This window comes from Aquarana catesbeiana, linkage group LG09 (assembly GCF_042186555.1).
Source record: "Aquarana catesbeiana isolate 2022-GZ linkage group LG09, ASM4218655v1, whole genome shotgun sequence".
Classification (NCBI taxonomy): Eukaryota; Metazoa; Chordata; class Amphibia; order Anura; family Ranidae; genus Aquarana; species Aquarana catesbeiana.
In genome coordinates this window covers 99,231,937-99,246,107 of record NC_133332.1, presented here as the reverse complement: position 1 = coordinate 99,246,107, position 14,171 = coordinate 99,231,937, and the positions used below count along the sequence as shown (strand labels likewise).

The window sequence follows — 14,171 nt, the reverse complement described above, 5'->3', positions numbered from 1 at the left end:
AGCAATTCTCTGGTCGGCGCCAGCAACTCCTGGCTCCTCACTGTACAGCACAATGATCTTTGGACACCAACCTGGGCTGAAATGTATGGCACGTCATAGGGCCTTAGTATCCCTTGTTAAGGTAGTTGCTCACAGTGTGATTTCCTACCTTCCTCTTGGCACTCCACTGACCCTTCTGTCCAGCTACTCACATGCCTTCAGTTTCAGGGTGGATCTTGGTTCATACCTGCATTTGGCCCAGGTCTTTAGCGATTAAAGCCTCCTTCGGGATGGTGCCATATGCCCAGTTTCACCTAGGACCGTTACAACTCAGCATTCTGGAAGCATGGGACAGACTCAATCCTTGTATAGGCCCATGCTTCTGACATGCAAGACCAGTCTCTCTCTGGCATGGTGGATTTCCAGCCCAGAGCCAGCAAAACCCTTTTCCCCAAAAATGTGGAAAATTCTCATGACTGATGCCAGCTTTTTGGGCTTGGCCGGAGTCCTAGAGACCCTTTTTGGTGCAGGGGACATGGTCATTAGAGGAAGCACATCTTTCCATCAACATCCTGGAACTCCTGAAGTGATTCAGACTCCTTAGTTGCGAAGTCATCTATTTTTTCTAGATTATGATTAGCCATAGTGCAATTTACCCCCATGTTTAACTGTGGAAAACCACTACTCTAATACAATCTCATAGTCAGTTTGGCAGCCATATATATTTAGGCATCAGCATTTGTTGGCTTGTGGTTATAATTATTTTTTCCCTACCATGGTCAACTTTCACTGTCCCCTAATAACTCCAGTCCACAACCCGTTTTCATTCTCTTCCATAGTCCAGCCAACATGCTGCCACTTTCCCCTTAGTAAATCATGTATGAGCAGCTCCACTTCTAATAACAACCTTCTCCATGATCAGCTTACTCTGGCCCCTCTTCATAAATCAGTTTCAATGACATAGCCAATATCCTTATCCAGCTAAATAAATATAGTTGGGAAGTAATGAATATTAAATATTGTAGGAGTCCAAAAACACATCTAGCCCAATAACCATACATTGTATCTATATAATGTAAATCTTTAAGTTTTGGGGTGGTGTTAACTTGAACTGACCCCCGCAGCAGATCGCACCTGCATCATGGGAAAGTGGCTTTTCCGCACTGCATTCTAGTGCGAATGGGCCCTTATGGTGGAAAGCATTTTTTTTTTATTGCTGCCATTTGACAGAAGTCCACAGAACAATAATCATGTTATTTTAGTGCGCAGAAAACATTGAACTGAGTCCAGTTTTGAAATACAGAGGAATAGAGACTATGGTTACATGAAATACAGCATTGCTGCATTTACATTTAAAAAAAAAAAAAAAATTCAAGTAGACACAAGAAAGTATAAACCAGGATTTAATTTCTTTCAAGAGAAATTTATGCTGCTGGCTTGGTAGCCTCTTTCTGGAGTTTCTTCATTTCATGTCGGATTATCTTGTTCCTCTGAAAAAAACAAGTAAACCATTAGTATTACATCCAGGATGCACAAAATCCACTCCACCCCCCCCCCCCACCAAAAAAAAATTAAAAAATAAATAAAATTATTAATTTAATGGTGCACTGGATGCTTGAAACAAGTGGAAAGCAACACACATTGAAGACAAGATCTTTGTCTTACAAACAAAACCCTTGTTTCGCCAGCATTCTAAGGTTTATTCCAATGTTCAATTATGAACTGAACTGATTATTTTGCCCAGCCTTTGATATTCAATTGAAACTAGCGTATGCATTCTGCATCTGTTATCAGCATTAAAACACGTTTTGTTATGGATATGCAGGCTAAGCTTACCATTTTCTTTGCTTTCATGACTTTGTAACGGTCAAAATCTGTCATCTTTGCTTTCTGAAACACAACAAAAATGGAATTAATCATACAGAATCAAACTACACACCCACACCAAGTATGACATTTAATCCCAGACAGAGTGAACAGGTACATCCAGTAGACATACAGGCATGACCTGGCAGCCCTCACATCTGTCCGTCAGCACAACTTTGAACAAGCTAAAGCAACTCTGTTGCACACTTGCTCATATCCTCTTATTGCATGTTATAGGTCCACCCACCTGAAGCTACAGTACTCATGCATCCCTCCAATCAGCTGTCACATACAGTAAGCCCAGACTTCCCTCCCACTGCTGCAACAAACAAAATTTCTAACACAATGTGCACTTTCTAAAAATTATAGAAAGCTGAAGACAGCAGATATACATGTAAACCTTATGTCAGGAGATTAGCTTAATTTCTGTGTATCTTCTGAGGCTGTTCAGAGGGGGTACTACATACATACTTTAACACTGCGTGGGAAACCGTGCACGTTTCCCGCACTGCATTAAAAAGCTTTGAACTTGCAATCTGCAGAGGGTGTCAATGTTCCCTTAAGGGCACCCCAAACAGAGCATTTACCCGCACCAGATTGCATTATACGGTAGTACTATGCGATCCAGTTGTTCATTTTGTAAAGTAATGCATGCACTACTTTTGATGCGGTCCAGCACAATTTCTGCCAATTCAAAAGAATAGGCTAAAGTTGCACTGCACCAGAATTGCATTTTAAGTGCACAGAACACATTACATGTTTTGTGCGATTCATTTTGTGAACTAGCCCCTCAGAACACTGTTCCACAAGACCTCTGGAATGATAATCATCCATCCTTCCAATGTGAATTCTAAAAACATGAGTTACCCTCTCTCTAGCATCAATTCTCTTTGCCCAGTTAGTAGCAGTCCATTTCTCATCGATCTTCTCCTTCTCCCAGGCTTTACGGACATATTTCTGACGAGCACTAAAAATAAAGGAATAAAAAAAATATAGTAAACTTTATACTGCATGCCAGAATACAATTTTAGACTATGCAGGATACACCGCTATTTAAAGAGGAAAATCTAAAGTTACAACTCAGCTTGCTATTATTCAGGTCCACAAAACATATCAATTTTATGATTGGGGGGGGAAGATCTGCCTGTCCTGTCAACATAACAGAAATAAGAGTAGATCTCCCCCCATAGTGAGGGAGTTCCTCACCAGAAAGTGGTCCCAAAACAGTGTCATTGGACGATTGCACCTGACTTCCTCATTTGTTAACTGTAAAATGTTTGCATTTCCTATTATTTTTTCTTAATGACAATGGTCACCAGAACAAGAGACTGAACCTTCCAAGTGGGGACAGAAAAAAAAAAAAAAAAAAAAAAAAAAAAAACCCACACCAAACACAGACAAGGTTTCTTACTTTACCAATCTATCTCAAATGCAAAAAAACACATTAATTACACTTTAAAATGAACCAGAGCATAATAAAAAGGATGACCCCAGAGTATTATAAAACGATTACTTCTACAGAGCCTGCACCATATCTGCAATGACAGCTCCCTTATTTCAATAATGCCAAGTTCCTTACTGAATACTTGCTGTAATTTTATACAAAGTTTTTTTAGCAGCAGCAATGAAGCTTTGTTAAAACTACATTTCTCACTCCCATTTGGGGATAGCTTTACAGAGAAAATATGTAAGCTGTCAATGTTGAGCCCACTGACCATTAACATTAAAATCAGGAGCTCCAATACGCTTTCAAATGCAAGCTCTAACGAGCAGGGCCCTCTTATTCCTCGTGTATTAAAGTGTGTTGTTGTACTGTCTACCCTCAAGTTGTAAAGCGCTGCGTAAACTGTCGGCACTATACAAAACATACTACACGTTTGTTGCAGATCATTGACATACAAGGCAAGGAGTCCAGACACCTAGTATTCTCAGAACAAGGTTATCAGAAAAACCCTTTATTTCCTTCTCTACGTTCATCACTCCAAGACTGGGCTGAAGAGTGATTTAAGGGCCTCAAGAAAGCCGCTTGACAACTGTTAAACCTTTTCAAATGCTTACTGAACTGGATGTTTCTCAGACACATCAGGATAGAAAGTGCCATTGCAAATTTCTTTCCAAAGGAGCAAGCTCTGGCCAACCACCAGCTTTTATCTACAGCAGACATAAGTGCCGTTATCACAGTAATGGCTGTACATAGGAGAGGGAATTCAAGGGGGTTGGTCATTGCTGCCTAAAGTGATAAAGTTTTTTTTTTTTTTTTTTTAAATAACAAACATGATATACTTACCTGCCCTGTGTAGTGGTTTTGCAGAGCAGTCCAGAGCCTCCTCTTCTCGGGTCCTTCACAGGCACTCCTGGCCCCTCCCTCCTGTTAAGTGCCCCGCAGCAAGCAGCTTGCTATGGGGCACCTGAGCCGAGCCACAGCTCCCTGTGTCCAGACAGAGCCATGGCCCGGCCCCTTTCCCTCATTGGTGGACTGACAGCAGCAGGAGCCAAGGGTGCTGCACTGCTGTCCCAGCCAAGGGGGGTCCCGGTCAGCCAAGACACTCGTGCAAAACCACTGAATCGAGATGGAGCTTAGGTAAGTCTTAGGGGGGCTGCTGTATACAGAAGGCTTATTTTAATGCATAGAATGCAAGAAAAAACAAAAAAAAAAAAAAAAAAAAACAAACAAACAAACCTAAAACAGAAAAAATTCCGCGCTAGAAATACAAAAGAATAAGCAGCAGTAAACAGTGCGACAACACCAACCCAACAAATAAAAATAAATAAACTGCGCTAAAACAAAAATTATATGTGTTGGGTGAGTTAATAGTGTGACCAAACCCCAACAAAATATAAAAAACAAGTCCAGAAAATAAAAGTCCAAATTTCCAAAGTAGTAAGTGTTCAGTATAAGTGTGGATGCTGTTCCAAAATGAGCTATGATTGCTCTTACCAGAAATCCAAAGATATAAGCAGATGGCAAAAAACCCTTGCCAGGGCCTCTGAGGTATTGGACCAATCAGCACCGTCCGTGGTCAGATCAAAATCCCCTCAATAAATGCAGGAGAAAAACAAACACAAGAAAAAACTGGCCATAGTGTAGTATGTTAAATGTTAAACATGGACAAACGAACATACCAATCACCCTGGTGTGCACATAAAAACAACCAAAAGAAAGGGGGGGGAGGGAAGTGAAAAAAACCCCACCACCGTGGCTGTAGATTGTGCTTACCAGATCACGATGATAAACAGATTCTTAGTGGGTTAGGAGCTGACATAAAGCACCTTGATACGTCCTCATTAACCCGAAGTTCACATCGTCAGTAAACCACCCAGAATATAAAAGGTAAACTCTCCATGGTGAAGTACGTTTAAAAACGAATTTAATAAATTAAATATTGCACTCACAGAATAAAAGCACTTATATCACATAAGTATATGTCGCCGGCCGGCATACAGGCATGGAAGCGAAGCTCGTCCTACTTCCTGGTCTCGTGGTAGCGTCGCTACGAGACCAGGAAGTAGGACGAGCTTCGCTTCCATGCCTGTATGCCGGCCGGCGACATATACTTATGTGATATAAGTGCTTTTATTCTGTGAGTGCAATATTTAATTTATTAAATTCGTTTTTAAACGTACTTCACCATGGAGAGTTTACCTTTTATATTCTGGGTGGTTTACTGACGATGTGAACTTCGGGTTAATGAGGACGTATCAAGGTGCTTTATGTCAGCTCCTAACCCACTAAGAATCTGTTTATCATCGTGATCTGGTAAGCACAATCTACAGCCACGGTGGTGGGGTTTTTTTCACTTCCCTCCCCCCCCTTTCTTTTGGTTGTTTTTATGTGCACACCAGGGTGATTGGTATGTTCGTTTGTCCATGTTTAACATTTAACATACTACACTATGGCCAGTTTTTTCTTGTGTTTGTTTTTCTCCTGCATTTATTGAGGGGATTTTGATCTGACCACGGACGGTGCTGATTGGTCCAATACCTCAGAGGCCCTGGCAAGGGTTTTTTGCCATCTGCTTATATCTTTGGATTTCTGGTAAGAGCAATCATAGCTCATTTTGGAACAGCATCCACACTTATACTGAACACTTACTACTTTGGAAATTTGGACTTTTATTTTCTGGACTTGTTTTTTATATTTTGTTGGGGTTTAAACAAACAAACCTGCCTTTACAACCATTTTAACCTTCTATAACAGGATGGGCAAGCCCATCCAATTCCCTTCCCTGTTGAAATTACTGCTTAATATAGTTGCATAGGCACAAATGATGGGAACCACAGCATGCAGCAGGGGACCAGGCATTTAACACATTGAGGCCGAGTTTAAACTGGTGCGACAAATCCTCCGACATTGGGAGCTCATGTCACATGACGTGTGAAAAATCAATGTTTCCCTATGGGAGCCGTCTTAACTGGTCCAACACTACTTTGGTCCGACTTTGATCCTGCTTCAGCCCATTGAATATCATTGAAGTCGAAACGCCATCTTGCCTGATCAGACTTTGGCATGCGACTTGTGCTCTGATGATCTTGAGGGGGAATTCCACACAAAATTTTTAATGAAAAACCGGCATGGGTTTCCCCTCCAAGAGCATACCAGGCTCTTGGGTCTGGTATGGATTTTAAGGGGAACCCCCTACGCAGAAAAACGGCGTAGGGGTCCCCCCAAAATCCGTACCAGACCCCTATCCGCGCACGCAGCCTGGCTGGTCAGGAAAGGGGGTGGGTTAACACGACGTTCTCTTCCGCTGTAATGCGGTGTGCGCAATGACTTATATAGGCATGGGGCGTGGTCGCCGGGTGATGTCACCCAGTGACCCCACCCCTTATGACGTCACTGCCAGGGGCATGATGGGGCGGTGACACAACCCGTGACCAAGCCCCATGCCTATACACGTCGTTGCGCACACGGCATTACAGCGGGAGAGAGCGTCGTGTCAACATCAGAAGAGAAGGAAGAAGACGACGGAGAAGACCGAGCCACCGCTAGCAACAGAGCGGGCAAAAGACAGCGGAAGAGCCCGGCAGAAGATACCGAAGAGCAGGAGACCCCCCCCCAGAGCTGCCTAATAAATTACTTTAAAAACCTGTTTTTTTATTGACACTTTTTTACCCCCAGGTGAATGGGTAGGGGTACGATGTACCCCATACTCATTCACATAAGGTGGGGGCCCTCCCCCTTATTAAAGGGTGCTCCCGGATTCCGATAAGCCCCCCCCTCCCCCCGACAACCAACGGCCAGGGTTGTCGGGAAGAGGCCCTTGTCATCAACGTGGGGAGAGGGTACTTTGGAGTGGGGGGCGCAGTGTAGGGGGCCCCCCCCTCATGTTGATGGCATGCGGCCTGGTACAGTTCAGGAAGGGGGGGGCTCGCTCGCTCATCCCCAGCCCCTTTTCGGATAAGGGTCTGGTATGGACTTTTGGGGGGCCCTTGCTGTTTTTTCGGCATGGGGGTTCCCCTTAAAATCCATACCAAACTGAAGGGCCTGGTATGCTCTTAAGAGGGGGAACCCATGCCGGTTTTTTATTTAAAATTTGGCGTTGAGTTCCCCCTCAAGATTCATACCAAACACAGTGCCTGGTATTGGCAGGGATCCAAGTCGGATCCCTATTCATTGAAAGTCGGACGTATGTCAGCTTCAAATCGCAGGGCAAAGTCGGATCCAAAGTACGACGGCTGTCGTGTCGTACCAGTGTGAACCCAGCCTCAAAGTGTCAGATACCAACAGCAGCTGAAGATCTGAACTACAGTAAAGTTTTAGGACACTGCCTACTAGAAAGGCAAGCATCTTTTTTAAAAGGGTGGTTTTAGTTTAATTAGTATTTAACATGCAATTACCTGTGGGGGAACTTCAGAACAAAGTCAGTAAGCTGCATGCACTTGAATGGCATGGCTTGCCTTCTCACACCACTGCAGGGACCATCGATAAGCGCCTGTAGAAAGATAAAGAAGAAGACAATTAAAACAAGCAAGCTATATACAGCAATGCTCTTGTGACATTATTGCTCTGACATTGAAAATGGATTTAATCAAGCATATTGAAGAAGGTAAAATCCTGATTTTGAATATTGGCACACCGTCTGACAGACATCAGTGCATCCGTTTCTTCTGCAAAGTATTGACAGTGGCTGCTTAAATATGTACAGTCAACACAAAATTACTCAGATACATAAAGGCCAAGTTTCTACCCTGAAAATGCTGCATCATCGTGCATTACATGCACTTTTGTTGCAGCCCATGTCATTTGAATGGGTCAAGTTTAGTGGTGGTACCACCTGTTGAGCCAGACAAGGTGTATAATAATTTTTAGCACAGCTGTGAAGAAAAGCATTGCAGCCACAGCATGTGTACACCTATCTGGTTGCCTTTGCAGCTTGAGGAGGGGGCAGAAAAAAAAAGCCTCAAAGCAGCAATAGTTTTGCATTTTTTACATTAATGAAAAATGAACTGTTTAACACACCACTGAAAATGCTAAGATATGTAGGGGATTAGAAGATATGTAGGGGATTAGAGGATGAAGCTTAAAGCGGAGGTCCACTTGGGGGGAAAAAAAAAAAAAAAGTCAGCAGCTACAAATACTGTAGTTGCTGACTTACTATATGGACACTTACCTATCCAGGGGCCCGGCGATGTTAGCACCCCAGCCGATCTTCGGATCGACAGTCAGGTGCAGTCGCTGCAATTCCAGGTAAGGGAACCTGGCAGTGAAGCCTTTGGTCTTAACAGACGGTTCCCTACTGCGAATGTACAAAGCGTGCTTTGCGTTCTGATTAGCGCAGCGGAGGGCAAACTTCGAGGGAGCCTGTCAACCCACCCCCCCGAAAGGTGCCAAATTTAACACCAGAGTGGGGGTGAGGGAAGCAATTAAGTGGAAGTTCCACTTTTAATGTGCAACGGGGAATCAGGCTTCCAACACCTGTGGAAGTGTAAGATGCTGAAGACATGGAGAAAAGCTGCTCTGAACAGAGGAAAAAGATGGGCAGATAAGGCCACCACCAGAGGAGGCAGTACACAGTGTCTTTCAGGGCCCCACTAGATAGTTTGGGTTTATTTACACTGTCTTAACCTAACAGTCACATTAAAGTGGCATTAAATCCAAAACAAAAATGATATTGCAGCTTACCAATTCTTGCGATGGCTGCATTAATTTTCTTTAGGCTCTCCTTGCTTTATTTTTATCTGCTAATCTGGCCAGCAAGTCTGTTTTTCCAAAGAACAAGCTTTCTTGCAGTTTACAGGGATGAAACAAACAATTTAACACTGGCAGAGGTGCTTAAAATGATCAGCTTTCATTTATTTTGTAAAACCCTAAAAAGGAACTGCCTTAGCTGGAGTTGGCTTCAATTTGTTTGTATATTTAAATCTGCTAGTACATTTAAACACTCCCCCCAGCCCCCAGACTCACAATGCTACAGTCCAAATCCACCCCCTGTGCTCATTCTTCCAGAGTGGAGGCACCAATACTAGGTGTATTATTGGCCAAATCACCAGGTTAAAACAGAGGGGGGGGGGGTGCTAAAAAAGAAAACTAACAAAGCAACCACATGAATTGGTAAACTACATTACAAAACATGTTTTGTTTTGGGATAAATACTGCTTTCATACACTTATAGCAAAAATCTCAGCAACAAACTATGTTCTAAGTAATTCTAATACTTACTCTATTTTGGTCAATGATATCAACAATTGCCACAAGTTTACCAGCATGGGGACCAAAAGAGACATAGGCAACACGGCCTATCTGCACATAGCGTTTGAACACCTGCAAGATAAAAAAAAAAGGAGGAAAAAAAAAAAGTCAGACTAACTTGCTAGACAAAAAAGTGTTTTATTTTTAAACTTTAAAACATTGCAGAATTTAAAAGGGGTTGTAAAGGCAGTTTTTTGTTATCTTAATGCATTCTATGCGTGAAAATTAAAAGCCTTCAGCATGCAGCAGCCCCCCTAATACTTATCCGAGCCCCATCTTTATCCAGCGATGTTGCACAAAAGACCCGGATGTCCAGAACTCTCCCTCATTGGTTGAGACAGCAGCAATGCACCTCTGGCTTCTGCTGCTATCAAACTCAGCGAGCCAATGAGGGAGAGAGAGGGGGCTGGGCCGGGCCATGGCTCTGTCTGAATGGCTGCTTGCTGTGGGGGCACTCAACAGGAGGGAGGGTCTAAGAGCTCCAAAGAGGGACCTGAGAAGAGGAGGATCTAGGCTGCTCCGTGCAAATCCACTGCACAGAGGTGGTAAGTATAACGTTTGTTTTTTTAACAAAAAATTAAAAAGGAGACTTAAGTATTACTTCAAGTACTGCAAAATTGCTGCAAATCACAATACACCAGATCTACGCAGCCATATACTGGATCTAAAAACACGATTTTAGTTTTTGATAATGCGAACAAGAATTAGGTTTTTCCTGGTGTGTCCCTGTTGGGGACATTTATTCTTACTTCCAATCCTCACAAACAGGACAGGAAGTGAAGGGAAAAAAAATCTTCAATAATCATATTGTCATAAGAAGACCTAGGTAATCCTTCATATTTTTACTGCCATGTCTCCACTAGGAAGTGAAGACAGATCTGCTGTAAGGCTTCATGTACAAGGGACGTTTTTACAACCTCTCCTGAACTATTTAACTTGACAGACAGTAACCCGCGTTTAAAACATCCTTTTTGCAGCATTTACATGCCGCGTTTAGAAGAGTAAAAAAAAATTTTTTTTTTAAATAGTGAAAAACGCCTATAAACGAAGCACGGCTAAACGCGGGTTAACGCGCTTCAAAAAAAAGGCCTAAAAACGACAGTAAACAAACCTGTGTACATGTACACATAAGATAACATTGAATGAGTTCAGGGGCAGTTGAAAAAAAAAAAAGTGTCCAACTGCCTCTGAACGCCCGTTTAGCAGCAGCAGTGTACATGGGGCCTAAAGCTGATCTCTAGGAATTAAAAATAACCACCACCCTTGCAGAGGCCCTCTCTGCATGGGTTAAATGTTTGTTATCTAGTGATAAAGTCTTTTTAACCACTTAGGACCGAGCCTCTTGAGATTTGGTGTTTACAAGTTAAAGTTTTTTTGCTAGAAAATTACTTAGAACCCCCAAACATATATACATTTTTTTTTTTACATTGTGAAAGATAATGTTACGCCGAGTAATTTGATACCAAACACGTCACGCTTCAAAGTTGCGCCCACTTGTGGAATGGCGACATACTTTTACCCTTAAATATCTCCATAGGCGACATTTAAAAAATTCTACAGGTTGCATGTTTTGAGTTACAGAGATCTAGGGCTAGAATTATTGCTCTTGCTCTAACGATTGGGGCGATACCTCACATGTGTTGTTTGAACACAGTTTTCAGATGCAGGCGCTACTCACGTATGCTTCGTTCGCTGCACGCGAGCTCAGCGGGACGCGTTTAAATAAAAAAAAAAAAAAAGTTCTTATTTATTTTTTTTTTTTTTTTACTAAAAATAAAAAAGAGTCACTTTTATTCCTATTACAAGGAATGTAAACATCCCTTGTAATCGAAAAAAAGCATGACAGGACCTCTTAAATATGAAATCTGGGGTCAAAAAGACGTCAGAGCTCATATTTACACTAAAATACAATAAAAATAAAAAAAATGAATGTTCCCCTCACTCGTCTCCATGTCAGGCTAGGGAGAGGATCCGATTGCCTCCACCGCTACCAACGGCTCGCGTAAGCGGCAGGGGGCACCGGAGAGTGATCACCGATATAAGTGATCTTGCGTTGAATTTGCCGCAGGGACCACTTTTATCTTGAAGCGGACCACCCGCTCTTGAAGGATACCGGGGTTATGACAGCCAGCTGCTACCATAACAACGGTATTCCTCTTCAAAGTAGCGACGTAAAACAGTGGCGGGCGGTCTGGAAGTGGTTAACATAACAAACATGTTATACTTACCCGCTTTGTTCAGTGGTTTTGAGTCCCTCTTCAGCACTCTTGGCCCCCCTTCCTGTTAAATACCCCCACAGCAAGCAGCTTGCTATGGGGGCACCCGAGCCACTGCTCTGTGCGTCCATTCAAACACGGAGCTGCTGCCTGGCCCCACCCTCCCCTCATTGGCTGCGACTGACAGCAGCATGAGCCAATGGCACTTCGCTATCTCAGCCAATGAGAAGGGAGAGACCTGTGTGCAACATCGCTGGATCAAGATGGCCTCAGGTATTAGAGGGGCTGCTGCACACTGAAGGCTTTTTATCTTAGTGCATTAAAGTGATTGTAAAGTCTCTTCACTGCTCCTGGTCCCTCCCTCCTTACAAGTTCCCCCACAGCAAGCTATTGGGGCACCTGAGCCGAGCTGCAGCTTTCTGTGTCCATTCAGACAAGGAGCTGCCAGTCAGCCCTGCCCCTCTGCCCTGATTGGCTAACTGACTGACAGCCGTGGGAGCCAATGCTTCCGCTGCAGTGTCCCAGCCAATCAGGAGGGAAAGTCATGGACAGCCGAGGGTTGCATGGACATCGATGGACAGAGGGGGAGCTGCTGCACATAGGTTTTTTTTTCTCTTTATGCATCAAGAAGAAAAAACCTTCTGACTTTACAACCACTTTAAAGCTGAACTCCAGGCATGATTCTTTATTGCAGTTACCTTGGTCCAGATTATCCCAATGTTAGTATACATACCTGAGGGACTGCTGGGGAAGCTGACAATCACTACTACATAGCAACATGTTACACTTGTATTTGGGGTGAAACGTGTTGCTAAAACGAACCAACAGGGGCCTCACTACTGTGGTATATTTTTGGTATGTGCCTGGAGTGGGGCTTTACATGGATGTTCTGCAATCTGCGAGCAGAATAAGTTAGGAACATCCACCACTTACACCAATCATTAGGGTAAGTGGTGGATGTACCTACCTTATTCTGCTCGCAGAGCATCCAAGTAAAGCCCCACTCCAGCCATGTACCAAAAATATACCCCAGTAGTGAGGCCCCTGTTGGTTAGTTTTAGCAACACGTTTCACCCCAAATACAAGTGTAACATGTTGCTATGTAGTAGTGATTGTCAGCTTCCCCGGCTCGCTCCCCTCCTGGCCCCTGAACGTTTCAGAATATGTATCAGCAAATGATCAGAGGGATCCATCTCATTGGTCCAGGCTGAGAAGGGTCCATGTCATACAAAGAATGGAGGGGTGACTTAGTTCTCTTGTCTCTGGCAAAGCAGTAAACCACCATAGGGTGTCACATCACCCCCATAGGACTAACGGCCTGATCACACCTGAATGCAGTGTGGGAACAACGCATTTCCTGCACTCCATGTAAACATATCGCCCTGGTGAGGGGCACACGGGGGCCAATCGCTAATAGCACCCCAAACACATCCATCAAACCACATACCATACGATCTGGAAGAGTACCTGCACTAATTGCACATTAAAATGAATGGGAGGTAAAACCCAGAACGCATAGGTGCATATAATGGTGCCATGGAGCAATGATCGGTGTGTGGATCGGCCAGTGTGGGGAAGGATCGGCAAGTGTGGGGAAGGATCGGCCAGTGTAGAGGAGTAGTAGGCCCCGCCATGTGACACACACACACAGCTCCCATGTGGATCCCGGGCCTCCCTCACACAGGAGGCGCCGCACACTGCCAGCACATGAACACACACGCCGGGCTTCCCCAGGCCGGAGCTCCGCTCTCCATGCCGCCCCGACATCCCCTCACTACACCCTTCTATACAAACCTAGAGCCTTCCAACACAGCCCGGGCCCTGCCCGCTCTCCGGGGCTCGTTCACCCATCTTCCCTGCCCCCCAGGGAGCACACGGCGGTCTCGGCCTCTCAGAGCACAAGCACAGACTACTTACCATGATGGCGGCGGATAGCAGAAAGGAGGGAGCAGCGGGAGCGCTTTCCGGATATCCCTTGGTCTTTGACCAATGAAAAAAAAGGGCAAAGGCTTCGTCAAGGTTCTTAGTAACAGAAAGGCAGAATAAGGTAACGTGATAGCAGAGAAAAACGTGTTAAGCGATTGGTTGACGAATAACATCCTCCCACCAATACACATTCCCCACTCACTACTCATTCTGCCAATAGTCCCAGTCTGACCAGTCCTGCTCACAATCCTGAGGCGCATTACCATTGGTCCACATGATTTACAGCTTCTATTGGCTTTGAATTGGTAAATGGGCGGAGCCGAAAATTATCAATTTATTTTCCAATCAATCTCTTTAACCGCTTCAGCCCCGGAGGATTTTACCCCCTTTTGACCAGAGCACTTTTTGCGATTCGGCACTGCTTCGCTTTAACAAACAATTGCACGGTCGTACGACATTGTACCCAAACAAAATTGACGTCCTTTTTTTCCCAC

The 14,171-nt window shown here is 44.0% G+C and overlaps 1 protein-coding gene across 1 annotated transcript; it reads right to left on the bottom strand.

Annotated features, from left to right (window-relative positions):
- Positions 1-1,365: 1,365 nt before the first annotated feature.
- On the bottom strand, positions 1,366-13,725 carry RPL14 (ribosomal protein L14). Its single transcript, XM_073599067.1, has 6 exons — positions 13,669-13,725; positions 9,506-9,607; positions 7,684-7,778; positions 2,713-2,812; positions 1,816-1,869; positions 1,366-1,469 (listed from the first exon to the last, which is right to left on the bottom strand). Exons 1-6 carry the CDS (start codon positions 13,669-13,671, stop codon positions 1,404-1,406), a joined length of 420 nt encoding a protein of 139 aa, XP_073455168.1. The 5' UTR covers positions 13,672-13,725; the 3' UTR covers positions 1,366-1,403.
- Between the last annotated feature and the right edge of the window lie 446 nt (positions 13,726-14,171).

What these genes read in the sequence shown, in the direction of transcription:
- RPL14 (XM_073599067.1), bottom strand. An exon ending in GTTCTGAAGTTCCCCCACAG is followed by an intron (nt 2,813 to 7,683) that starts GTAATTGCATGT and finishes CTTTATTTTTAG; the next exon opens with TGCTCGTCAGAAATATGTCC. An exon ending in GAATTGATGCTAGAGAGAGG is followed by an intron (nt 1,870 to 2,712) that starts GTAACTCATGTT and finishes GTTGTGTTTCAG; the next exon opens with AAAGCAAAGATGACAGATTT.